The following is a 27,400-nucleotide window of genomic DNA, read 5'->3' as shown; positions in this document are numbered from 1 at the left end:
AAACCCTCGAAACTTGAAGACTCAAATGATTTATTGTATGCACCCCTGAAGAATGTTTTTTGAAATATTCACCTGGATAAAACAGAAACGTGTCAGGTTAAGGCCTATTTACATTTTGGCCAGAAGAGGTCAAAGTGGGAGTACTAGAGATTTCTAGTATAAAGGGAATTACTTTATACTGATGGCAGTTAAACTCAACAAACAAAAGTAGTAAGAACAAGATCTGCTCGTGGCTGAGAATCCAATTCTAATAGACTTCAGGGAAATGCTTTAAACGTAGTACTGTTTATTGAAAAGGTGCATTTCTACTTTAAAAGAGAAGGGTCGGAGTGGGCACACACTATTAGAATGTTTAATTGACAACATGAAAATGTATTATATTTTGAAGTCACATAGAACATGTTTGGGATTTATTCAAATAAAAGTATGTTTCAGATGCACAAATGGGAATTCCCTTTCCAGTTGTGCTGAAGACCTCAGATGCTGTGGAACAGCATAATGCTAACACGAGTAAAGCAGTATGTGCTCTGGTATTTGAACAGGTGTTCCTTCAGCAGTCAATCAACTCAATGATAACCACTAGAAAGTCCTCTAGACAGCTTTTCATTCCACCCATGTTTAGCCAAACATATGCAGTTCTGTCTTGAACTGCACCCAATGGGAGCAGGACGAGCCATCCCCATCCTCTGTGCACGGGAACACAAGTGCTCCCAGACTTAGTTCAGCTTTGGTGGGCCTCATTGTTTAAGTGTGTCTTGATTCCCAAGGCAGAGCGAGCGAGGGACTCAGGCCTTAACCTACCCGCCCAATCCTAGTCACAAGTCATGCCAAAAAGTGAGTGGAGTAGGGCCAACACTGATTTTCATATGACTGCTCTCCCACTGATGGGTTATAAAGGAAGAGATAGAATGGAAATCAGCCCTTAGGCATTGCCAGTGCCTATGATGGATTGCATGCTCTCCCTTGCTCATTTTTGGTGTTTGATTTTTTTTTTCAGCACCCTCTTACATATAACAGCAATTATGATTGTATTTTATTAAGTATGGAGGGGACAATGATATGCATTGTAGCACCATGGACAATATTTAGCCCTTTAACTGCCCACAGTGCGTGGACTTGTGTCCACATGTTTAGTTTTGGAGTCTATTGATGAAAGGGGCGTGATAATACTCTAATCGTAACCAGTACTCCAGATAACATTTGGAAGTGGGAGTATTTTACTTCTCATTTTATAAAGTTGGGAGTAAAATGATTTTTATGGGAATAAAAATGTAAGTCCAATTCCCAATGGGAGTATTTTATAAGCGTCGAAACTTGTTTTAATTGAAAAACAAATGTTTTTGTAATAGATATTTCTTTGCAACTGGTTATTCATGCACATTAAAAGATACATGTTTACTTCTTATGATCAGGCATTATGCTAGTTTCTTCCTGTGTTTAGAACGTGCACTACTGCTCCAAACACATCCATGGAGCTGTGTGGGTGAAAGCAGGGGCACAGGGTTCTACGAGTGGGCTTCCTATTTTTGTTGGGAGTATTTATACTCCCCATTTTCATTTTTGTGGAGTATTTTCATATTTTTAAAGAGTAAAAGTGGCCGATACACTCTTTATCTGTAGGACTGATCAGAACCGTTTCGTGTTTTTGGGGTAAGACTTGTATGCTCTAAATTGTGCAATGTTTCAACATGAAGTGTGTATTTTACAAGGATTGTTAAAGATGTGATTCAGTGGCTACTTTTTTTAAAGGGATTATAGATCTGTTTGATAGCACAATGTTTAAAGTTCCCAAAACTATATATAACACTATAAAACGAATTTAAATGTGCAACTTTTCATAGGAAAACGCCGAAATCCCAGCAGACAAATGGTTTCTAATCATGCGCAGTGGTACAATATTTAATAGTGGTGTGATTTCTATTGGCTATTGATTTATGCTTATACCGCCCCCCCCCTCCACCCGCCACCTCTAGCCATACTGTATCACTGCGTCAATGATGTAGCGCCCATATATGGCAGCAGAGCATCCACTGATATTATTGGGCACACCATTCTCTGATGGAACATAAATTACTTTCCGCAGAAAAATGCTCGTGTATGCTAGTGCCCTTTCCTCTGAAATATTGCATTGCATCGGGTGCATTCCATCCGAAATCAGGTAAATCTTGTTGCCCTCTTGTTGGTTGAGTTTCTCTGAAACAGTGCTGGAAAGGGCGCCAGGGGTGCGAAAAGCCTACTTGGAGCCTACTGGCCGGTGTCCCAAATGCACCAGAGCAGTGCACTACCACACGCCGGCTGATGAAAGCGCTCCCTTCACCCCGCTGCCGCTTCTAGAGCAAGCCCCGCTGCATTCGCGTGCTCGGCCGCTGCCCCCCTCGGCGCACAGTGGCCACTGTTCTCGCGGGCCTCGGGCAGCCCCGCTCTCGCAGCCACATTCCACCGACCCGCGGGCCCTCTGACGTCAGCGCGGGGGGCAAAAGGGGGCGGAGCTCGGGGCGTGGAGCTGTCAGCCGCCTGAGCCGGTGGCAGGCGCTGTCAGTCCATCCTCGGGAACAGCGGCCGCCGCCGCAGCAGCACGGATAGCAGCAGCTCAGCAGCAGCACGGATCGCAGCAGCACCGCACCCGCCGCTGCAGCTGCGAGCCCCACTGCAAAGGAGGCGGCGGAGGGAGTCCGCGCTCCGCACACCTTTGCACGCCAGGAGGGCGACTGCCCCTGACTCCCGCATCCCCCCTCCCACTTACTTCTATTCGCCCCTGCATTTGCCCGCCTACCTGCCTGCCTGCCCTTTATCGCGCCCTCGGGTCCCTGGATACAGTGGATGGATTCTGCCACCCTCCTCAATGCCCCGGCGCCGTTGGCAGGTTCCGTGGCATTCCGAGGACACCGAGCTGCTGCCACTATGGTTAAATGTCTTGTGTAATGGTTGAGGTGAGTGCCAGCGCATCGGGGGCAGCCGTGGGTGCGGGGCGGGCAAGCGCCTGCTTTCTTCCTCATTTCTATGAAGTAGTCCAGGGAGGTTGGGGTGCAAAAAGGCTCCATCTCTCAGAGTAAAATGCCACTGCAAAGGACCTGCTGCTGCAGCAGGGTGCTGATCGCTGGGCTGCCTCGACCATTATAATGGGACTGTGTTGTTACCACAGCAACCAGGTTCACAGCTGCATTCCCTGGGTTTTTTTTCTCTTGATCGGCGCCGTATTGTTGGCGGGTCTTGTTCCCACACATGCGTGTGCCTCGGCCGGCGAGATGGTGCTGATATCAACACGAAGAGGGGGCAGAAGTGAAGAGTGGCTGCAGGCTGCGTTATTTAGGGGGAAGATGCTTGGGGGTGTATGGATGGGCAGTAATAAAGGTAGGCGATGTGTAGCGTGTCACCGTTAATACACGGCAGGTGTTCTCAAGTGGAGGGGCCGTCGATATTTGTGATTCTGTAATCGGTCGGCATTCAACCGCCAATGGTGCAGCAGGTTTGTGGTTAGCGGCAGCCCGAGCGCTGCAATGTGGTTTCAATGCACTTGGCACGCGAGGATTTAGAGGTGATTTGTGCGACTGCACCTGGCAAAGAAAACACTGAACTTCTTAAGTTGGGTCGTGAACTTTTTGAACGCTGAACAAATATCATACATATAGTAGTATATGGTAAAAAACGGTTGTGCAACGCCGATCTCATGCATACATACAAAAATTCGAGCGCAGAATTGGTGCTTTATCCGGATGCAGTTCTCAGTGGGCCAACTTTGTGTGTGTGTGTATAGATCTCTCTATATATATAGTCCCTCCCTTTCTGTGGGTGCCTTGTGGGGTTTTAAGTCATGGATTTATTTTAGGGAAAGCAAAACCACAAGTCCCAGAATGTAAAGAATAATAGAGGATGGGCGTGCCCCGAATGGCATGTATGCTGTGGCCTATGCTACTGGCCTACTGTGCGTGGAAAGGCACCACTGTCCACACATGCTATTAAAATGAATGCTGTCAAATCTATGAACCCTCCCGTCCCCTGCACACCTAAATACTGAGAACAGTCAAAATATAAATGCTGTTATACATAAGTCAGTCATAATATACCCAATACTCAGATGAAATACTGTAATACTCAAAATATGTTTATTCCATTTTCATTCCTGAGAAGGCCAGGGAGCGAAGTTTGTGCTCGACGCGTTTCGGGAATATGTTCCCCTTCTTCAAGAGCAATTCACACTATGAGAAAGAAGACCCAAATTAGTTGATGAACTTAAAAAGTGAATCATAATGACACATGTACTATTCCAAAAGCATGTCCACTTTTAATGCCTGTGAGTATAACTACCGTCCACCGTGACAACATGCCAAGGGGTGTATAATCGATGGTATACAAGTGAACCAACAGTGGTGTATGAACTAGGGTGTTCAAGCAAACCCCATGGCAGTGCTTGAACAGCCTAGTTCATAGACTGGACTCGTATCTGTCACTGTTTGTATCACAATCTCGTGTCAGGGTCGGCATTCCTCCCCTGCGCCCAAATTGTATCTAACATCTTTAAAGGATATATTAAATTAAAGTGAATGCTCACATAGTTTGAGACAAAATTATCACAAATTCTGATAAAAAAAAATATAAACCACTTTGTTTGTGGCCATAGTGCCTATTTTTTTTATGTCAAAAGCTTTGGATCAAATCACCATATAAATATAGAATTATTTAAATTTAAATATTTATTTAAATCTTTAAATGTGTGTCCCAGTCAGACTCTGATTAGTGGTAGGTCAAAACCGGTTCCTGGCAAGTGTGTTTTGGAACATGTATTGTCTACTGATTCAAGCTTAATCTTGGAACTGGTTATTAGTGTCTAACGGTGCCTGTTAGTTTCAGTTGCTATGTGTATTCGTCCAGTAGCACACCTCTTGCCTTTTGTTCCACTGGCCCTCACATTTTGTCTGATACCCACAAGCAACAGGTGTGTCCGGTAGAAACCATTTATATTTACAATAGGCCAACTGGATTTCCACTGGGGCCCTCAGCAGTAGGAACGATTAATGAAGCACCATCCCAGAGGCCTGACTGGTAAGCATGAACAGCTTTCAGCTCAAGGGGAACACGATGGATGGAAAGCCCAGATGACATAGAAGAGGGCGGCCCTTTCCTGTCGGACAGGAGTGATCGCTTGCACTGGCGCTGCCTTGCCACATTTTTCTAATGCTCTCTCCCGACCATGGGTGAACTGCACATGACGTGTTAGGCCGAAAGCTGCCCCGCCACAGTGACTGTGGATCATGGAAATACGGAAAGCGGGCAGTTCTAACCGACTGGCATATCTTGTCTAGTTGGGGGCGTCTGCGCCTTCCCCTGGCATGGGTGTGTTTAGTTCAGTGGAAGAGTTGCAGGAGCTCGGGGTGCAACTTCCAGTGTTAAATCAGGGACTCACACATTTTAGAAAGCACTCATGCAATGATAAATGCAAGATGTATCGCCTAAACAGAGGCTATACCACGGCAATTGTCTTCTTGGGAGAGGGAAAGCTCCCATATCTTTCACTATCCCCCCATCTTGCAGGCCACCTACTCTCCCTGGCCGCTGGTAGCAAATTGAGCAAGGTAGGGACACCCGGCTTCTCCCCTCTGGTTATACAGGTAGCCCAACTGTCACCACTAGGAGCCGCCTTGACTCATACTGGCACACAGAAAATGGTACTTTTGTTTATTTTTTCCCTTTATTGTGAATTGGCTGAAACCAGGTTAGCCTTACACAATTTTTTACACAGCAAACAATCAATAGTGTTTAAATCACAATCAAAAGTACTAAAATCCCAGCTGATTATTCAATCATCCATAGGTGAAATCAAACAGTAAGTGCTTCCTCTATTCGTGTGCAGGTAATAAATAGGAAAATACACAGAGATTCGCAAAAATTCACGTAGAAGGACGTAAACGTTCATATTAAGCCAAATAAATTCTTATCCATTCATATAAATTGGTGCTAATCCATATAAGAGATGAGTTCAACATCCGGTCACCTAAATGGCATTATATTATTTTCCTTCTCTTTCCCTCTCCTTTTCTCTTATCAATGGGGAGGATCGACAGTATCACACTTCTCTAATTGGAACTGCCCCAATGCTACTTAATAGTTTTAACAAAGCGATTGTCAAACTCACCTCCTAACCACTAACAACCAGGTTCCAAAATTCCTTAGTGGTCAGCCAGTTCGGATTATGTACACATCTGTTAAAAAAAAAACCTTCATCTCATGACACGAATAGTCGTACATTCTGTTAAGAAAATGGTACTTCCCACCTGTTATGTGGGACCCTGCCATTGTGTATCGCCCATTTAAGAGGGTCCATGCAAATAAAGGTATCTCCTGCACACACGTGCCCTAGAACGGCGGCAGACTCCAAGAATGGAACGACTGTGTCTGTGTCTCATTACCTTGCAGCAGGCCCTCACCGTGTGAACATGGGCCTGCAGGCCTTGTTGCCATGGGGCCCTCTTTCCAGCATGGTGGCCGAGGTCTGCAGAGGCCATTCCATAACCGGATGCTCCAGGCATCCATGGGCGCACTGACAACCTCCAAGCCCGTGTCCGCACGGCGTGCCAGGGTCCGTCCACTCTGCATCCCAGTAGGACTGGGTGATCCCCGGCAACCAACCGAGGCAATGTGCCTCCATCACCTTAAGTGCTTCTGCTCCAAGCACCAGCGGGGCCGGCGCGAGTGGCCTTGCCGATCCCCACAACACCTCTGCACCCAGCATAACTGCCGAATACCCACCTAACTCGCCCTCTGCTCCCGCTAACTTTCCGTGGGTGGCGGGAGAGTTGGGCTTTGGGTCTACATGGATCGTCGATCTTGCAAGACAATTTTTACTGGAGCTCATTTCAAGTCTTGTTGTAGCCCAATTCCTTCCCTGCTGAGGGCATTTGATGAAACAGGAGGCAAAAAGAGAGTAAAAGGAACAAGCGCACGTGGGAGGCATGGCGGGATTGTTGTTCAAGGGCAGCGCTCTGGCTGGTAAGTTCCTAGTGGCAGGGGTGTTGCTCGGTCTGGAAAAGATCTGAGGCTAGTCTAATGTCGGGACTCGGGGCTAGCTAGCATTTTGGTTGTAGATTCTGAGCTTCTATCGAGGGCTACAACCAAAAGACCCGGAGCTATAACCCCCTCAGCCACCCCATAACGACATCTCTGCCTAGTGGCAAGTCTTTGGGAATTCTTTAGTGAGTTACTTTGGAAATCTGAATGACTCCCAGGGGTTTTTGATAATAAAAGTGTACTTCAAATGGTGGATAACACCTTGGTAGCTCCTGGGTCGCCGGGAGGAGCTTTTCAACCTCCAGTTCTCGAAGGCTGTGTGCCCTGAATGAGCAAGTGCCATCCGGCAGTGGCCAGCAGGAAGGAGCGGTGCGTGTGTTGAGAATACAGACAGTAGCCGTAGCCCGTCGGCCCCTCTGGAGCGTGCACACGGCATTTCCGGTCGCAGGTTACCGGCGAGCGTAAGAACGAGTCCCCGTCCTGAGTGGAACCCTCCCTGCAGCACCTTCCTTCACACGGGGCACCACGCCGCCCCCTCCGTGCCCAGAGTCAAGGTCTCCTGCCGGGGTGGTCCCTTTGCTCCCCCACAGGAAGCTGCTCGGCCCTGGTGTTTATTTGCACGTGCGCACTACACAATGAACCGTCCCCTGGCGCGTGCGTCTAGTGCAGCTGGTTGGAGACGGCGCGCGCGCTCTACAGGTGGCCCTCGGAGGCCATGCAATGTAAACAAAACAAAACAAAAGACTGAGGTAGAGTGGAAGGCGCGCAGAGCCCGAGCCCAGGACGCTACAGTGAAGACAACTCTTGCCACCTCACAGAAGGGGGGAGGGGTGGCAAAACCAGAAAGTAAGCCACAAAAACAGCGCCAGGACTGACGCAGAGGTGTCTGCACGCAGAAAGAGCAAAGGCCGAACTGGAGAGGGACGAGGAAGGTCCACAGTCCCGGCCGTAGTTACACTAATTACAGGGAAAGGATACAGCGCAGGCTGCTTATTCGTGGGTTTCTTTAAAAGGCCTTTTGCAGACACCCGAAAGTCAGAGGCGAAAAGTGTTATTTTTCTTCTACAAATCATAAAGAGACATAGTTCGTAATGTTTTACACATGCTTTTTACGTGCTAATTTAACATCAGACACAGAATCAGCGGACACGATTATTTTCTAGAAGTAAACATTGTGGGACACAGATTTTACAACACTGTTGGAGAAATACTGTGAAGTGTGTGTGTTAAACGGGACCTCTATTAGGCTATGCCACATTTCGATGCCGGCGTTTTCATATTGGCAGTGTGAGTGCCCCGGTGAGTGCACGTGTGCCTAGCGCGGCAGCAGGACGACATGGCACGTTCTTGACGCATTTGGCGGCCTCCTGTGAGACACACATCAAGCCTGGCAGCACCTTTTGACCTTCTCCTGCCAGATGAAGCTAAACTGCAGGTACTCAGCGACTTGGAGTACAGCATTAATTTGAGAGTCAGGGCATCAGCAGGGATGCGATACTTTCAGTGAGAGAGTGCAGCGCCACGATGCCCACGCGCTGGTGGGCGCTATATAAATATACATTAAAAAAGTACTGGAACTTCTTAACGGGGGTAAAATCCTTTCATTGAGGGAGTAGTGGCACTTTTCACCAGGGGTATATAGTTTCAGCTTGAGCATACTGGCACTTCTCACCCAGGGTAACACATACTTTTAAATGGGAGAATGCCCCTGCTTCTCAGCAGGGATGCAATACTTTTAGCAGGCCAGTGCACAAGCCCTTCTCAGCAGTGGTTACTTACTTCGCTACTTGCAGGCAGAGAACACTGTCTGCCACCTCTCACCAGGGGTACCCACATTCAGCGAGGGGGCACTGGCACTTCTCTTCTCACCAGGGGTAAATATATTTTAAGTGTGAGAGCTCTGGTGTTTCTCTGCAGGGATTCTGTACTTTCAATGAGGGAGTATGATCAATTCTTACTAGGGGTACATACTTTCATTGAGAGAGTGCTTGTGCTTCTCAGCAGGTATGCAATACTTTCAGTGAGCGGGTATTAGCTCTTCTCCGCAGTGATTAAGTATTTTTAGTCAGAGAGTACTGGCACTTATGCTTAAAGTGGGAGAGTGATGATGCTTCCCAGCAGGGATGCAATGCCTTCAATGAGAGGGAACTGGCACTTTTCACCAGGACTAAACACTTTCAGCGAGAGAGCTATGCAACATCTTACAAGGGTTACAATACTTTAGGTGGTAGAGTGCTTGTGCCTCACAGCAGGAATGGAATACTTTCAGTGAGAGATTGCCTGCTCTTCACAGCAGTGGTTAAATAGAGTGAGATAACACTGGCACTTCTCATCAGGGTTTAATTGTTTCTTCTTTTTTTAGATTTAATAATCGAACATTCATAATCAAATAATCAAAACTCTCCAAAAATACCCTTTCTTTAGAACCGATACCAAGCAGGAGGCTGTAATGAAGCCAGTGTCATCTCTGCATTAAAATGCATCACATCTGTAAAATCAAGACTACGCCTAACACAGTGGTGTGGCCAGGAGTACTTGACAGGGTTGGCACACACAGTATACACCTGGGCCTAAGTCAGGGATCCCAGCAAATTAAAGGACATGCATTTATTTGATCAAAGCGTTTTCTTTGGTACACTTCTGCGGACCAAGACAGAGTTTGAGCTTGTTTTTCGTATTCTGTGTACATTTAAGTAAATAGTTAAGAGACGAAGTTCGACAAAATACCCACTTCCGTTCTATGAAAAGCAAAGGGATGTGAGATCCAAAAAAATCTCCTAAATTTTGAAGAAACACAACACAAGAAATTATGTGAAAAGGGCACCTGCAAGTAGACATTGTCTGACGACCCGTGTGCTAGGCCCCGCCGCTTCCACACAGCACAGGGCCCATTCTGCTGTGACGACAGTCCAGCTCCTAACAAGCCGGGATAGTAACTTTAGCTTGGGAAAGGCTGTGGGCACCTTCACCCCACCCCCTTTTCTCCTTCTCAGCCCCCCTCACATGTCCTCCTCTTTCGGATGCTTCAGCAAAGAGGAGTGGCAATCCACTTCACCGTCTGCCCCGGGTCTGAGCGGGGGGGGGAGGGAGGGCTGCGAGCCGTTGGCCGCTGGTTCTCCGCAGTCGTCCATATGCATGTGTAGACCAGCTCTGTGCCAGCGTGCTTTACCAGCTTAAGTAGAAGACTGTGGTCCAGTCCAGGGGTGGGTAAAGTATTCACAAAAGAAGCAGCATCGCCAACATTCGCCTAATGTTATGCTTCGGCAGACAGGCGAATTGTTCTCCGTGTTAGCTGCTTTGAGTCAAAGTGACCTTTGACACAGTTTTGCCTGACGCAAAAAAACACGAAACACTAAATTTCCCTCGAGGAAAATGCATGGCATTGCTGATTTCACCCACCGCGCAAAATGGAGAAAAACATTCATTCTGCGGCTTGCAATGGGAGCATTTCTGCCAGCCCTGCTATTGGAATGCCACGTTACAATGTATGTATTTGGTTTCTGTAAGGACCAGCATGGATACAAGTTGCTTCAGAGGGCAGAAGAGGTGGGGGAGGGAGAGAGAAAAGGGTAAGTGGAGAGGATGAATGTTGGAAAAGGACATGAACATTAACGGCGCTCTTTGAGCGGCATATTTCGGCCTATTTATTTATTTATTTATCTATTTATTTATTTATTTATGTATGTATGTACAAGCTCGACGGCTCTTTAATGGGTTTATTAAAGGCGGTTTTGGAATGCCACCCATTCATCCTTCTGCCCCCTTTCCTCAACCCCCCCCCCTGTTGGATGAGACAAGTTCCCTGGTCCTTAGGAGGGGAATGCGGAGGTGAAAGGAAAGGGGGGTGCTATGGGTGCTTTGATTTGCTGCTGTTAGATGCTATGAGCGGTGAGCCAGGTAGAGTGTTCCCGCCAGGGGGCATCATGTTTTGCCTGCCGAGAGCCAGCACCTCTGCATGGCTCCCAGTGAGGGAGAAATGGAGGAGCAGATGTACTGGCCAGCCCCTGAGTGGGTGACTGAACACGCAGAGGAGCAGAGAGGTTGTAAACGGACTGATGAGAATATTGTAAAGGGCTATGTAATTCCATACTCTACAGTACACCAACCGCTATACAGAACTGAGGTTTTCACTCTCCAACCCGTGCAGCAAAAGCTTAACACCATCATTCTGCCGTTTTGCAATGCATGGTTGCAGCCACGCCCACACAAACAGAATGACATCACTTTTCTGCTACAAGGACGCATATGTTCTGTAGGTTTAGAATATTTAGCATTGATAGCAAAGCCTGCTGAGGAGGCCCAGCTGTTTCCAGTTAGTCAGATATCTAAGTAACTGTAATAAAGACAACTTAATAAAAAAATAGCTTTTGTCCCCAAAGTTTGCCATTGTGAACTTGTGACCACAATTAACTCCGCCCACCCAAAGCTCCGCCTCGAAGACCCGCCCACCTAGGGCCCTGCATCAGGTGCTGTCCATGGGGCCCTTTGTCTTAAATCTGCAACTGCACGGTGGGGAGTGGTGTTTGTGAGGCCAAAATAACCATTGTACTTCAGATCACTCACTGATGCACACTTGGAAAACTTGACAAATGCAATTGTCAATCCAAGAATCCAGTGTCCACTCGTTGCTATGTCTCTTCAGGGGGCTGGTAGCCAGGACAGGAGGGAGTGGGGGAATGTATGCCAAATCTGTTTTAATGGAACTCTGGGGCTCCCATTGTCTAACCAGCCATCCACCCACACATGCTCCCAAGCTCTTTTCAGGAGAAACTACAGTCAACATGCTACCTGGTGCAAGCAATATACTCCACCGCATCACATTGGGTACTAGTAGCTTTACCACATTTTAAATAATATATGTTCATTTTACCTAAACAAATAATATTCAATTCGTCCACTGGATAAACATGAAAGGGAGAGATAACCCTAGCAGAATTCAAACATACAGGCATGCACAAAGCAAAAAGCTCTCTGGAGAGCTACATACATGTAAACCCACATAATTGGCACCAGTACAGGGTTTCTCTTCTTTCCTCAAACAGTAGTCTAGGTTCAAAACAGCTGCAGAAGATGGGAATTCCTAAGCCTGATGAAACTAGTGACGTGGAGCAACCACGGTCTGCTTTTCTCATCTGAAATCAGTACTTAATGCCCTATCTTGTTTCTAAGAAGTAAGCTGAAACCCACAATCTCAAATCACGTTCTGTAGGCCCTTATCAGCCATATAGGCATTCCTCTATGCATTATAAATACAGGTCTACATGTTTCCATTATGCAGTGAGCCTTAAAGCCAGGACTGGCTTATTACTTCAAATGTGATCCCTGCAAACGATGGGTTATACGACTTTCAGACTTGAACACACCCAGAACAACTTGTTTGAGAGTCATTATTTGACACAAGCAAGCACCTTGCTACTATGCATACGCAGGGTTCGAAATTGAGGCGAGCTGGGAGCTACAGGGGTGGACTTGGAACCAAAAGAGGCTCTGGAAATAATGCAAAAAGGGGCCCCATATTACACATTTTCAGCAAGCCCAACCCCTTTCCTATGAGAGCACATAGAAATAAAATAGGCTTCCACACAAAAGAGGCCCAGGATGCAGAGGCCTACCGGGAAATTTCCCTATAGGCGAGCCCACACCTGGAGAGCTATAAGCATAAAGGGGTCTTAAATAATGGACAAAGGATAGATTTGTAGCCTAGGTGGAAGATAGAAGTGTGGAATGCTATTATTCCTCAGTGGTAGCTCCTGGTCACTGGTTAATGCTGGATACCCAGGAGCTGCCTTCAGCTTCTGCATATCCAATCTTAATTTCGACCCCTGCATAATGTGCAACATTTTTGCAAATCTGCAAATAAGAGTAAACAGCCCTTTCCACAGACTCCCAGTAAAGCCTCTCGCTTGTGTCTGAGCTGGGAATATTCAATTATCACTAGACTTTGCGTCTGTCTTTAGCAGCTAGAGCTTCTTGCTGATGCTCCCAGTGCTTTCCTTTATAGGAGTGTGCTCCATGTGTGAAAGAGCTCTAAATATGTATGTGTGCAGGCATATGTGCATGTATGGGATTTATATAGCGTGAATCTAGCTGGTAAGGGGATGCACCCGGGGGTTACAGGTTGGGTGCAGGGGTAGCAGAGGAGCGCTTCCGTGCACGTGTACTTTGCAGAATGAACATCTAACATCCTGCAGTCAGACACAGGCTACAGAATGTTTCCTCACTCTTGTGCCTGGGAAGACTAAGCAACAGACGGACTCGTTTTTGTATCTAATGAAGGAAACTGAGCTGCAGAAAGCGCGGTGCAAAGACCTTTGGGGGACTGTGTCCCCTTTGCACTGTCTGCTCCACTCTGTGAGATTGGGTCAGACCCTTTCTGCCCTTTATAGTATGTTCACATTGCTGCCTCCTCCAAATTCCTCTCCTTTCCTGCATGTCAAGGTGCAAGTTCATCTCGAGGGACAAGAAGGTATGCTTTGCCCCACAGGCCACAACCTCGCCATGCTGCGTGCCAACCATCAGGTCAGACACTGTGATATAGAAGTGCAAACTAGAATGTGCAAAGCATATCACATATTTACTATATGGGTTAGAATGTTACGCTGTTTTATACTGTTAATGGTGCATACCAAATACAATTTGCTGAATTGAACAGAATGTGCAAAAAAGCTAAGCGTTAACAAACCGGTGACCCAAAAGAATGAAAAAAATGCTAAAGCACAGCGTGCAAAAAGTGCATGTGTTGTTCCAGATGCACAGAGATGTAGAGGTGGTGCCCACATACTACACGGTTTCCTTGGCCACTACCCTCTGTGTCAAAATAAGATTCCAATGTGTCCCAGCACAACTTAAGTTGCGTCCTCCGGCCTTGTCCTTGTCCAATAAAAAGATGCTGTTCCTGAAGGAAGGTTCTAATTAATTCCATAAAATATTGTTCCGAGCAGAGGGTGTCCGACTCTTTCCATTCTTAGCTATTGCCTTCCGAGGCAATATGATCCCATGAAGAAACAAACCTCTTGTCGAGACATCCCCCAACAAGACTGGTCAGTGGGGATCAGACCCCAATGTTATCCCAGAGCAGGCCAGACTTCTTGTCAAATATCCTGTTCCTGTGAGTATCAGAACATGTGACAAACATGTGGGCATGATCTGCATCACGTTCTCCACGCTAACCTTTTAATAATACGCACAGTATATTTCAACTAAATCATAAATTCATATTTTCCTTGGTACCAGGACTGTTATGTACCACTGTGGGCCTCATCATGGAATGGGCGGAGTGGCAAAACAATTTGGTGGTAATGCTGCATTACTGCTCCACCCAATCCAGAGTTTGGATGGAAAGATGGAGATTTACCTCCAGCTTTTCGCCCGTTTGCGGCATTATGGAGTCTTTAAAAAATGGGGAATTACAGCCTTACCACTACTCGGGATATGATATGGAATTTATAACGCACCTAGACCCAAGTGTTTGAAGGCTTGACGAGGCAAGGGAGGGGGAACAGAGAGAAGACAGAGACAACGATCCTACTAGGCCAGGTATCATTCAGAGCGCAAATTGTGCCGGACCGGGTAGCAGTAACGCTATTTGCGTTGGCAGTATCCCGGTGCAATTACCGCCGGGAAACCGCCAAGGCTGTGATAGATATGTGTGTCCCATTGTAGGATGTTAGCACAGTGCATCCATTAGGATGACAAATCGAGGTCTTGCCCAACGTAATTTTGAAAAATAGAAACACATAGGTCAATGTTCAATCAATGGGCAGAAATTCACGAGGCAATGCCCAATCTGCGGATCATGGTAACAATGTACCAGCAGGAGATGGAAGGGGATACTTAGTTGGTCAGAAGAAAGACGAGTACCTGCCTCAACTAACAGTCTTAAAAAAGCACTTCAGAGCCATGCCTACATTTCACAATTCCATCGTTAAAAATGGATGGACAAATTGGACTATCGCACATGGAGGTAAATGAAGACATTGAAACCTGCTCGTACATCCTGCCAAGTTTCCGTCAGGCCCCGCCAATCCTTCAGATGCATTTTTTTGAAGTACTTGGGTGCCACCAAATTTATATTCCTCCCCTTGTCCTCATTTTTTTAGAGTTTCTGTAGCACAAGTAAAAGGTCCTTCAAGATACAAAATAATTTCTGGTGGTTTATCAGGGAGTTAATACTTTCAACGAGAGAGAACTGACACTTGTAAATTGGGGACATATATTTTTAGTCAGAGAGTACTCACACTTCTCAAAGCATTGAAATGCTTTCAGCGAGGGAGCGAGGGAGTACTGGTACTTTTCAGCAGGGACCCAATACTTTAAGTGGCCGAGTGCTGGCACTTCTCAATTGGGGTTAAATATTTTCAGAGAGTACTGGTGCCTCTCAACAGGGCTAAATACGTTCAGTGAGCGAGTACTAATACATATCAGGAGGGGTCCAATACTTTCAGTGAGAGAGTACTGGCACATACTATTGGGGTTAAATACTTTCAATGAGGGAGTACTGGCACTTCTCCAGTACCGGTGCATTTTCGCAATGGGAGGGTAGTGCTTCTTAGCAGGAGTGTAATAATTTCAGGGGGAAAACGGTAGCTTGACATCAGGGTTCTAGTACTTTTAGTGGTAAAGTAGTGGCACTTCTAAATAGCGGTGTAATTTGTTTAGTGGGAGAGTACTGACACTTCTCAACATGAGTCCGAAATACTCAGTGGTGGGGTACTAGTGCTTCTACTTAACAGTCTGATACTTTCAGTGGGAGAGTACTGGCACTCCTATGTAGGAATGTAATGTATTCAGTGGGAGAGTACTCAGACTTCTGAACAGGAACCCAATCCTTACAGTGTTGGAATACTGGTGCTTTCATGCAATGGCTCAATACTTTCTGCAGGAGAGTACTGCTTCTCGCCCCCCCCCCAAAAGTGTCAGATGGACAGTATGTAGAAATTGCTATGAACATTTGCGTGCCGTCACCGCACCCTACTCCCAGTACAGACCCTGGGCTCTCCCCACCCTACTCCCACCACTATCCCAGTCCTGCCGCCCATCCTGCTCCCACCACAGTCCCATAACACAAGCATACACACATCCATACACATTTAAATAAAAAATAAATCGCCATAAACGTACCTCGTGTGGTTGCTAAAATGCCCCGCTCCAGGTTGCTCTGCCCGTATGTGCGAGGAGGCGCAGGAGCACCCCCTCGCATATACATACATGCAGTGCCCCAGCCAGCATTTCCAATGAGCTATGTAAGGCTGGCGAATCAAAACATCCCCAGCGTTGCATGGCTCAGTGATCATGTGCGGCTGGGGAAATAAACTGTCAAAGGCAAACAGAGTTTCCCTTTGACAGGTTAGCCAGCCCAGTAGCACTCCCTCAACTGGAAAAAGCAGCTGAGGGAGTGCTCAGTGTTTCACTGGACTGGCTCCTCAGCTCCTCCATAATGGGTGTGGTGTCCAGTGGGTGGCGGCCCCCTCACCCATTATGGATGAGCCGGCAGGCTTGGACTGGCCTATAGGGCAATAGGGAGATGACCGTACCAAAAATGCAAAATGCTAGTGTAGGCCAGTAAAAATGGGCCACTTTTTTGGCCAATGTGGGCCATTTTGAGGAGTTACTTCACTATGCAGCTAGTAGTTTTGACCATTGTTGCTGAATAAATATTCTTTAAGTATCACCATTTGTTTACATTTGAACAAAAAACAACCCCTTGGGTACTATTCAAATAGTCTGTGACTAAACACTGAATATCCATTTGCAACTGCTGGTCATTTTTTCATTGGTGCCTAAAACCGTTTTAGCTGCCCCTTCCCATTTCCTCCAATCTAAAAAAAGATTCATTTTTTTTTACATTTCATGCTGGGCTCTTTTTACATTTCATGCCCCCCTCCCCACCCCCCCAGGATTTATTGTTCTCACACAAATGGGCCGTATTTCTGTTTTGACTGGTGCACAATCTGTGTGGACCTTTCTGGCTCTCTGGGAGAGCTGTTCCGTGACACAGCGCTGTAAGGAGGGATGTAAGTGTGGCATTTTTAGCGCAGTGCAAAGTCACTTTGCACTGCCAGCAAACACCCCATTCACAGAGCAGTGCAAAGTATATTTTTGCAGTGCAAAGTCAGTTTTCACTAATGCAAAGTCAGTGCAAAGTCACTTTGCATTGCAAAAATACACTTTGCACCGCTCTGTGAACCAGGGTGTTTGCTGGCAGTGCAAAGTGACTTTGCACTGCGCTAAAAATGCCACGCTTACATCCCTCCTTACAGCGCTGTGCCACGGAACAGCTCTCCCAGAGAGCCAGAAAGGTCCACACAGATTGTGCACCAGTCAAAACAGAAATACGGCCCATTTGTGTGAGAACAATAAAATAAGACCTGTCAATCAGAGACAGCAACGGATACTGCTCCTTCCTAACGGAAGGGGTGTTACTTCCTTCTTCACCGGCGCTGGGCTTGGGCTGCTCGCTTCTGCTTCAGTTTCCTAAGGAAATGTCTGCAGTGTTTGGACGCTCTTGCAGGTACACCCATAACCACCGTTTGTTGTGTTTGACGTTTGCACATTTCCTGGCCCACCAGCCCCCTGATATGCTTTACATTGATGCAATTATCTGCCGGGTCCTGGGCAGCAAAAGATGTGTGGGCCCCCTAATTTGTATATGTAGTGGCACCATCAGTGACATCACAGGAAATAACGTCAAAGAGTGAGTCTTTTATACTCGAGGGGATCATTGGAAGTTACATTGAAATTCGTTTATTAATGGTCACTATTACATAAGTGGCAATATTTTGAGGAATGTTTTTTTCGGAGTAGCCATCAGTGTGAGCTGAATCAGCGCTAGCGACTTCTAATTTTGTCAGATAAGCCATATCGAGATAAAATGATTTGCCCAGGAGCACACATTTTGGTCATATGGGGAAGCTGGGATTTGAGGCAAGGTGGCAACTCGGGCACTTGAACACATATCTTCCTAGCTGTGTTTGGTAGAAATGTTGGTTCTGATAGGTATTTTTGCATCTTGGTTTGAAAACAACATCTGACTGTGGAATAAAAAAATTACGTGAGCTGAAGTAAAATGTTGCTTTGAAGTCGATTCATGATGGAATGTATATTCACGAAGTCTTTTTTTGGCCTTTTGATCAAGCTCGCCATGTGCTTTTTATTTTAGAAGGTACAAATGAGTATTATTTTGCTTGTCAAAAGAATTCAGTCCCCAAGCGATGATTTTATTATTTTCAAAACATAAGGCGAGTTTACACACCTGCTGTGATGGCAGGCTCTAGGGATGTTAGGACAGAGATTGTGCCCGGGGCAGTCAGGGCAAAGTGCTTCTTTTGCAGGATTCCCTTGTAGTGTGATCGAAGTAGAGTCTATTTATCTGGGAGGTCTTGAGGCAGTGAGAGTAAGCAATTTCACACGTCTTCAAATGCTAACAAAACAAGTGCGGGTCCAGGCCTCCAGTCCCCAGGCCAGCAATGTCTTTTCCCACATCATTGTTAAATCATAAATACTCACTTGTCCTTTCCGCCTTTCGTCCTCATCCCCATCTTTATTGTGGTAAAATATTATGTAAAATATTGTATTTTATTTACCGCAAAATATTGCGGTAAATACTCAATATTGTGTAAAATATTGAGTATTTTATCATTCTGTTTTATAAAGATAACCTTAAAAGTACCTGCATCGTACTTAAGAACTCATTAAAATATGTAAATTGGTATAGAAATAGTTAAAGCCAAAGGAGTATGATTGTAGCGCTATTTTCCCCCATCTTGAATGGAAGACTACAAATACCAGAATTCAGCTCAGCAGAAGGCTATCAAATTGGCAGTGGGTTTTGTAAAAGACCTTCAAGACTTAAAGACTCAACACAAATTGTGAAAAGTTAACTGGGTGATTGTGCTTTAAATGTGATATACAATTCGTGTTACTGGGTATACTAGTGGCAGCTGGTTATCGCCAGATCCCCGTGGGCTTCGTGTCATTTCACAGACTGAAAACACTGTGAAGTCATTTCCTTCAATGCTATTACTTCGAACATTTTCATCGAATACATTTTTTGGGGTTCCTCCCTCATAGCCCCCTTACCCTCCACTCCCACCCTCGCCACAAACACATCCCCCCTTTTACCCTTTACTCCAAAAATATATACATAATTTCAAATAATTTTGAAGAAATAGCATCAAAGTAAATTTCTTGGAAGTGTTTGTTGTCTGCAAAATCACTGGATACCTCCACATGAGCGCTGGCCCGTAGGCTGTGGTACAGACTGTCCATGCCTTAGGCTGGCCCTGTTGATGTGTTTCAGGTTGCAAGACTTATCATTTTTAAAACATGATGTTTGCTCTATTTCTCACCTGCTGTCAAAGAGCATTGTTCTGATAGGCCTTTCGCAGGTCACAGTTTTGAGTACACTTATGGCTGCCACCAGGGGCATGACCGATGCCACTTTAAGACTCAAACTAGATAGTTTATTTCAAGTAAGTATAGTCTTGTTTTTTAATTGTGCTTAACACTGAGCAACAGGAATGAACAATAACATTAAGTGTCTAACTCCCACCCAACACAGTAGGACAACTTTTAATAATGTATATACACATTTACATCCTTCACCCTGAGAACATCTGAACATCTGTGGTTATTCTTATGTTCCCTAAATACTGTTTGATTTTATCCAAAGGGCAAGGAAGATTCATTGGTGCTATTTGTCCCCACCCCCCCTTTCTCATAGGGGCATTTCAAAAGCGTGTGCCAGGGAATATGTTATATGGTTATTCTAGGCTTTGATAATGCAATTTTCCCACTAAACACATGTCATGTTCTTATTATGACTACACTAAATGCTGCAGGTGAGCCTTGGGAATTAACATTGTTAACATTTTAAAATAATCAGTTTACAAATAGTACCTCAATCAAATAATTTCCTTTCTTTTTAATAGCTTCTGTTGACAAAAATACATACGACTTTGTCTCTTAAGATGTCCTTCCGTCTTCAGAAAGGTCATGCTCAGATTAAAACCATGAACTTGTTTCTTGACCTGAAAGCAATGTTTTATTTTTGCTCGCTGGCTACTGATAGGTTGGTACTGCTGCTGATCCCACTCATTTGTTAGTTTATGAACACACGCATGCACATGCACACACACACACACACGCGCACGCGCGCGCGCACACACACACACACACACACTAATAATTAATGATAAATAGAAAATAATTAACACAATGGCCCATTACAAAGGTCACCTAGGATTGGGGTTGAAAGACCTAATTAGCAATGTTCTAGGGAGAAAGACCAGAGTTTATTTTGTCTAAATAATCTTTGGTCTTTTGTCCCCTGAACATTACTGACTCGGCGCACACTCCTACCCAGACATCCACCCACACCCCTACCCACACCCCCAACACACCCCCATCCATACCCCCTACTTACCTTGCATTCCGACTTCCTTTGTCCATGCAACGCCTGTTCCCTTTCACTTCCGTGATCGGGAACGGGCGCCGCAGGGTCCTTTGTCCTTTCCTTTTTTTTTCTTCTTTCGGGACAGCAGTGACAATACAGTGAGCAAGGGTGCGGGGGACACCCCTGCAGCCCTCAGCAACAAATATGTGATTTAGTCGAACTTTTCGGCTGTTTGGATTTTTCGAACGGCCGAAATTCTGCCAAATCACACATTCATTATTTTATTCTCGAACAGTTTGGATGAAAACCAATACCTAAGCATGGAAGCCTTCGTCTAGCATATGCTGACTGTACCTGGGATGAGGGTATACCTGTTGATGGATATTTGAGGCACTACATGCTATTCTAGAGATAAATAGCACAAACTTTGCTCGGAAGCATTAGGGTAAAGTACAATAACATGGATGCAGAGATAACATTATTCTTTTGAGCCAGTGAGAGGTCAAGTCCAATGGTGGTCCAGGCTACTGGGCAAGAGTTAGTCAAAATCAAAAGGAATGGAGAGTTGGTAAATGATGGTCTTGGGGGTGATCAATTGTTAGGAAAGCATATGGTCCCTATTTTTGGCGTGCAAAGTTTGAGGTAACTGTGTAAAGTGATGCCGGAAGCGTCTTTACGCCTCTCTTGTACACTCTAAAGTGCAAAATGAGTAAGCGCATGGCAGGCAGCATTTAGGATGATTTCCTATGTCATCTGCCTACATTTTGCTGATGTAAAATGCCAGTGGATGACATAGGAAATCATTAGTTGTACGCCAGCATGAACATCTCATGCTGGAATAAAACCACGTCATTTTTAAGGCAGAGGTTAAAAGGGAGGCAGAAACGTAACTCTGGTTATGCCCCCGCCTTCATAAACAATGGAAATGCCCTGTTGCGTGAATGGAGGCATTTATACAGGCATAACACCTTTACCTCGGAGCACTGGAGAAGTTAGATCTATAAAAAATAAATGCCAACAATGAGGCGTGACCGGTCCCAAGTTGCTGACCGTAACCAAGGACTCTGCAGCTGCAGACTCAAAAGAGTGCCGATGCCGAAAAAAGAGTGCTTGTGTTGGCCACCGGCAAACACCAGCACAAATTAAGCACTGGAATATCATTCACAATGAGTTACCACTGGACAAGCGTCAGTGCTACTTTCATAACACTTTTTGATTAAATGAGGGTGTCCTTTTTATTCTAGTTTATGTAGTTAGTAGACATGTATGCATAGCAGTATGTTCACCAGGTTCCGAAGACGTGCTGTCCATTTGTCAGTGAGCGCCATTGTGCATTTTAAGTGCCACCGACAGTCTTTCATTGAACATCTTGATAGTGTTAATTTGGGAAATGGGTATTTCATTTACTGTAATTACGTGACTGCATAATCCTGTTTTCTGTTGATGGGTGTGATTACTATTGAGGCTAGGACAGCGTCAAGGCATTGTACAAACTCCCCACTCAGAATCTGGAGAAAGTCACAGAGTCAGTTACTAGGAGGCCACGGCCATTTTGACAGAGTCGTTCAGAGGCAGCTCAGAGACAGTGAAAGTAACAAGATATCACAAGCGGCAGATTACACAGTGAGGAGCAGTGAGGCTGTTCCTTCAGTGGTGCTAGATGCAACGCAATGACAAGGGTCAGGCTCGCCAATAAGGCCTAACAATGCCGACACGCGTTTGAATGCTGTTTCTGTTTGGGGACATACAGTGCTAGAAATGGGAAAAATGTACTCTGTGAATACACTCCATCTTCTGGGTGGTGGTGCCGGGAGGAGGTGATGGGGCCGAGCAGTGTGGCCCCAGGTCTGCTCACAAATCAAAGTATCTTATCATGGAACCCACGCATGAAAATCTGCATAAAAGCAAGAGCATTTTCGGAACATACGAATGCCCACAATTTAAAATTTGAAACATATCTGTGACAGTGATTCAGGATTCGGCAAGAAACCCTTTTGACTGAGTAATGGAAGTTGGACTCTGCCCTTTTCATTGGCCGCAATACTCACCCTAACAAAAAAAGTTTGTGAATGGCAACGTACACACTGGGAGAGCTTTGGCTGTTTCTGCATTCAGTCTCTTGTGCGCTATCCTCTGACGCATGTGCAGCTCGCGGATAAGAGCACAGCTTGCTAACAGATCTGGGTGTTTCCTAGGCTAGCCCTGGCCCCCTGGACAGAACAGTGCTCCCGCCAGGCAAACCTCCATCAGCAGAATGGACAAGACTGATGGATCCTATTCTGAAATGCCAAAGGTGCGAAAAAAATGTGCAATTATATTCTGGCCAGGGTATTCAAGGTTGGTGAGACGCGTTGGCACAAGCATTTACATCTGTTACTTTTTTCTTGTCCCAACTCAATAGGTAACATGAACTAAATCATGTGACTGCAAGTGGGTTTCACTAGTGTCAATAGTTCATTACAAGACCCCGCCTCAGTAGAAAACAGGTGGACACTGATCGGGCACACCACAACATATATGGCCGAATTCATGGAACTTTTAGCGTGGTGCAAAGTGACGTTGCACTGGTGCAAAGTGACTTTGCACTGCCAACAAACACCCTGATTCACAGAGCGGTCCAAAGTGTATGTTTGCAGTGCAAAGTCACTTTACACTGCAAAAGTACTCTTTGCACTGTGATTTAGGCCTATTTAGCGCAGTGTAAAGAGTACTGTTGTAGCGGTGGGGTTCTATAGCAGCCACCCCAATTACCAGCAGAGAGACACTTGGGCCCATCAAAAACTCACCACTGCAAGAACGGAAGACTCAGCCGTGGGGCAAAGTTTACTGTCTTTATTATCTAATAAACGTCAGGGATTGCACTAGAAAAACATGAGTTCTTTCGGGTTCTCATCTTCTGAGCGTGTGACCCGGTTTTATCCAGGTGTGACGTCCCAAAACCAAGCTTCATCCCTGAAAACTGCTGGGCATTCACATTTGTCAGTTTCTACGAACTAGGTATATGTCCTTTAGGTGTTAATTCTACTATTAGATGGCCATATCTGTTGGCTCCTCCTGGGACCATCCCTACACATTTCAATCTACAATGTTGTAAGGTCGTAGGGAGAGCATTGGCTCTTGCAACATGTTACATCTTCACATGAAAGGTGACCCTGGATTGGGTAGAATGGGTCCTGCCAGCCCTGAGACGCTGGACAGTTACCAGGCTGGCTGTGCTTTCTCAAGGCATTGAGAAGGGACATGGAGGGGCTGTGTGTTTCCTAATGTTGCCATCTCTGGTCACCTAAGCATAGGAGAGTGCATTCAGGTGGTAGTTTGTGAGCAAAACTTGCAGCTTTTCACCTCCGATTTGGTGGGAACAGCTTCTCTCCGTCCACCTTGATTGAATGGGTATTGTCTTGTTCTGCTAGGTCATGTGTGTTGAGACAACGAAATGGAGCTCTCTTGCTTGTAATTATGAGGATTTTAGTCAAAATTTCTCAGAAGTGGCTTTATCGTCTTGGTAACCAGGAATTTTCCATCTCCACTCGTCCTTGGCTGGGTGCATCGTTCTGCTTGCCTTTGGCTGCAGCGATCATGCCAGCCCTTCATGTACTCGACGTTTGTCTCCCCTTCCTCATTCATTTCAGTGGGCCTGGGGCTTCCATATTTGTCCTTATGGATTTTCCACTTTAGTGGCAGTCAAGCATATGCAAGCTTGGTATACGTATATATTTTGGCGTCTTGCGGCTCAGCATTGGTGAAGAATGTGACTATATTTAAAGATCTGAATGTGTCTCTGTCATCTACCTGCGTGAGTCACAAGCATGTGTTTCATGTCTATATGCAATAAGCTAAGGCATGTTCGTGTAGCTTTGTGAATGGATGGCTATGTACTTCATGTCTATGTGCGGCTACGTCGTGATGTCGGTGATGACGTCATTGATTTTTTGATTTGCGGTCAGTCGACATGTTCGATTGATGGCCTCTCCATTTCCTCCAGATCATCGACTGGGTAAGGCCTGAATGGCTGAGAGAGTAACGTTTCTCACATCAGCGCTACATCGATGATGGCGGTGAAGGGCCTAAGAGTGAGGTGCATCCATCGTTTCTCAGTCTCCGGGCTGAGAGTCGTGTAGGGGTCATGAGGGCCATACTTGGGCCTTCGTCTTCAGTACTTTTGCGGTGCAATGTGACTTTGTACTACAAAAATACACTTTTCACCGCTCTGTGAATCAGGGTGTTGGTTGGCAGTGCAAAGTCACTTTTCACCTGTGCAAAGTTCCATGAATTAGGCCCTTAATGTTAATAATAAAGCTGACCATTTATTAAGCGTACACAACAAACTGAATTGTCTTTTCATACTTTTCAAAGCCACATTTATCATCCCATGCCATTGGAACTCCACAGCCCTCCTCCATTCACAAAATGCTGCCCTTATTATTGTCTATTAAGTGTTCTCCAATGAGTTTCCAGTAGGCATTTTTTTTAACTCTTGAACAGCAACATTTTTTTTTTATTAGTAAATCGTCGACTTCTGATTAACTTTAATACGCGGGTCAGTGAAATAAAATACTCTGCATTCACTTTTCTGCGGCAGGTAAAGAGAAAACGTTTAGACAGTGCTTACTCGCGGAAAGGCTCTGTCAAGTAAATAGTACACTGTTGAGGACTAGGTGGACGCCATGGGCAGTATTCTTCTGAAAAGTTGGGGCTGCGGAAGCTCTCTCCCTTGGTCAGTAGCCAGTGCTCTTGGGACGGCTTCACAAAGCAGCCGCGGTTTCCACCGCGCACCAAGGTGGTCCATTGTGCAAGGTAGAGCGCGCGAGGTAATTATCTCCTCGGCTGCCTTGACATCATCCTCCATTGCTTGCCAGGTCCCACGGGGGCGCCAGGACTGTACTTTGCTTTTTAACAGCGCGCGTAAACGAGGCCGCGGGGAGATATAATGAAGCCCCGCGAGGCGCAGAGCCAGCAGTACACAGACAGGGCTCCACTGTGTGTAAGAGTATCGGCAGATTATATAAACGAGCCCGTATTCCCGATTTCGCTCGAAGATATGTACCTTGATGACATAAAACGTGCGATGGATGAATGCAGGCTGGGCCTGGATATTAGGGGAAGCTTCTAGAAAGGAAAGCGGTCGACCAGTGACCGGCGCAGCAGACGGCCTGCCCTTATCTTGCTCCACTAGGGCACTCCAGTTTTGTTTTGACAGCGCCTTCATTGTGTTTTTGATTCCAGCTAATTATGGTATTAATTTGCATTTTAAATTATTCATACTAATATTAATAATAACCTATGTGTATATTGTGCTGTTTCCACGAGTTCGAAGTCCAAATCTCTGTAAATAAAAGCTTATACTCTGATCCAAATAAACAGGTAATCAACCGATCTATCGAAACATCATAACTCATGACATGAAGGTAAACCATTTTTACCACCTCACCTAATGCGGGGTTCAGGCAAGTGTTACAATATGCCGTTTGCAACCTGTGCGTCTCCAGACTACCACAATCCCTTAGGACTACCATGATCCCTCAGGACTACCATGATCCCTCCCCATTGACTATGCTGGCTATGGCTTATGGGAGATGTAGTCAAAAATCATCTTCAGCACTAAATGTTGCTGACTCCTGTCTATCAGAATACAAAATATGTTCAATGCTACCATCTCCCGTGAACAATATCTACAAATGCGGTGTGCCCATGAAATTACCCTATACATTCTTCACAGGTGCAATTTATGTTACCCTTTTCACGTGGTTTGAAAAGCCCACAGCAAGTGTGCTTCACCTGATGTAATTTGAAAGGCAAGTTTACATGTCAAATTATAGATCAATATGCAAATCAGAATGTGACAGTAAGGTCCTAAATGGTTTGATGAATAAATATTATTCTTTTCGTTATTTATTTATGCATATTTAAAATGGTGCTGTTTTTGATGAGCATTTGTGACATCGTTAATTTATAATTACAGGTCCTCCCAAACATTTCCAGTTTGCACAAACCCAGTATATTGCAAGTTCCCCGTGTATTCCAATGTCCATAATACCAGAATAAACCCCGGTTCGGTAATCCCAGTAAACTCCCAGTTTGAAAACCCAATATCTTCCCATTTTGCATAATTCCAGTACATGAGCTATTAGCATAATAGCAGTATACCCAAAGTCTGACATTCCCAGTATACTCCTAGTTTGAATTTTCCAGTATTTCTGATGGCTGTAATTTCCCAGTTGAATATTCCAGTATATCTCCAGTTTGACAACCCACTGTACACTGTGGAGAAGCGGCACCATTTGAACACGTACAACCAGAGAATGGGAAGTCTTTTTTCACTGCCCATGACCACTTGGCCCGTCTAGTGGGTAGCTGAAAAGGGGAGAGATTTCGAGAGTGGGCCGAAGCTCGTAAATCTGACCTACCAGAGTCCTCCTGACTCGCAGCAGACTGTGAGGTGCACCATGTGAGCTGACTCCGAGATATCAGAGCATGCTGGAGTGACAGAGAGGGGGCGGTAGAGAAAGACTGAGTGAGCTGCAGAGAAGTGGTTTTCAGTGTGTTGACTAGCAGCCCGAAGGACTTCCAATGAGGAAGCCAGGTTGTAGAATCCTGGAAGTTGCTGATTCGCTGTGCGGGAGATGGACACCTGACCGGAACCTGTTGCGGGTGAGGAGGTTATGCATGCAGGTGGTGCTGATGGAGAAGCACGAGCAGGTACTTGCCCCAATGGTTATATATGATCTGGAAGCTCTGCAGTCAATAGACCTTAAATGGTTACAGGTAGTTGAAGGAAAACTTTGGAAAAAAATCTTAGGCCTTCCTACCTGTATACCTATGGCAATTCTCAGGCTAGAATTGGGGCTGCAATCATTGAAATCCATGGTAGTAAAGAGAAGGGCAGAATTATACTTGAACATTATGAGTACTCCAAGCAACCAGTTATTGGTATCTATGCGTAAGGAAATTACAAAGGAGTCAAGGAAGTCTCCCCTTAAGGAAAGCATAGAAAAATATTTTGAAGAA

At 45.6% G+C, this 27,400-nt stretch overlaps 1 protein-coding gene across 1 annotated transcript in view; it reads left to right on the top strand.

Moving 5' to 3' along the window:
* The first annotated feature begins 2,489 nt into the window (after positions 1–2,489).
* PDE7B (phosphodiesterase 7B) overlaps positions 2,490–27,400 on the top strand; it is a 1,355,672-nt gene continuing 1,330,761 nt past the window's right edge. The window contains exon 1 of the mRNA XM_069606749.1: positions 2,490–2,930. Coding sequence (XP_069462850.1) covers positions 2,910–2,930 — 21 coding nt within the window. The 5' untranslated portion in view covers positions 2,490–2,909. The remainder of the gene's footprint in view (positions 2,931–27,400) is intronic.

This window comes from Ambystoma mexicanum, chromosome 4p (genome assembly GCF_040938575.1).
Source record: "Ambystoma mexicanum isolate Mex_15411 chromosome 4p, UKY_AmexF1_1, whole genome shotgun sequence".
NCBI lineage: Eukaryota > Metazoa > Chordata > Amphibia > Caudata > Ambystomatidae > Ambystoma > Ambystoma mexicanum.
This window is presented reverse-complemented; position numbering and strand designations above follow the sequence as displayed.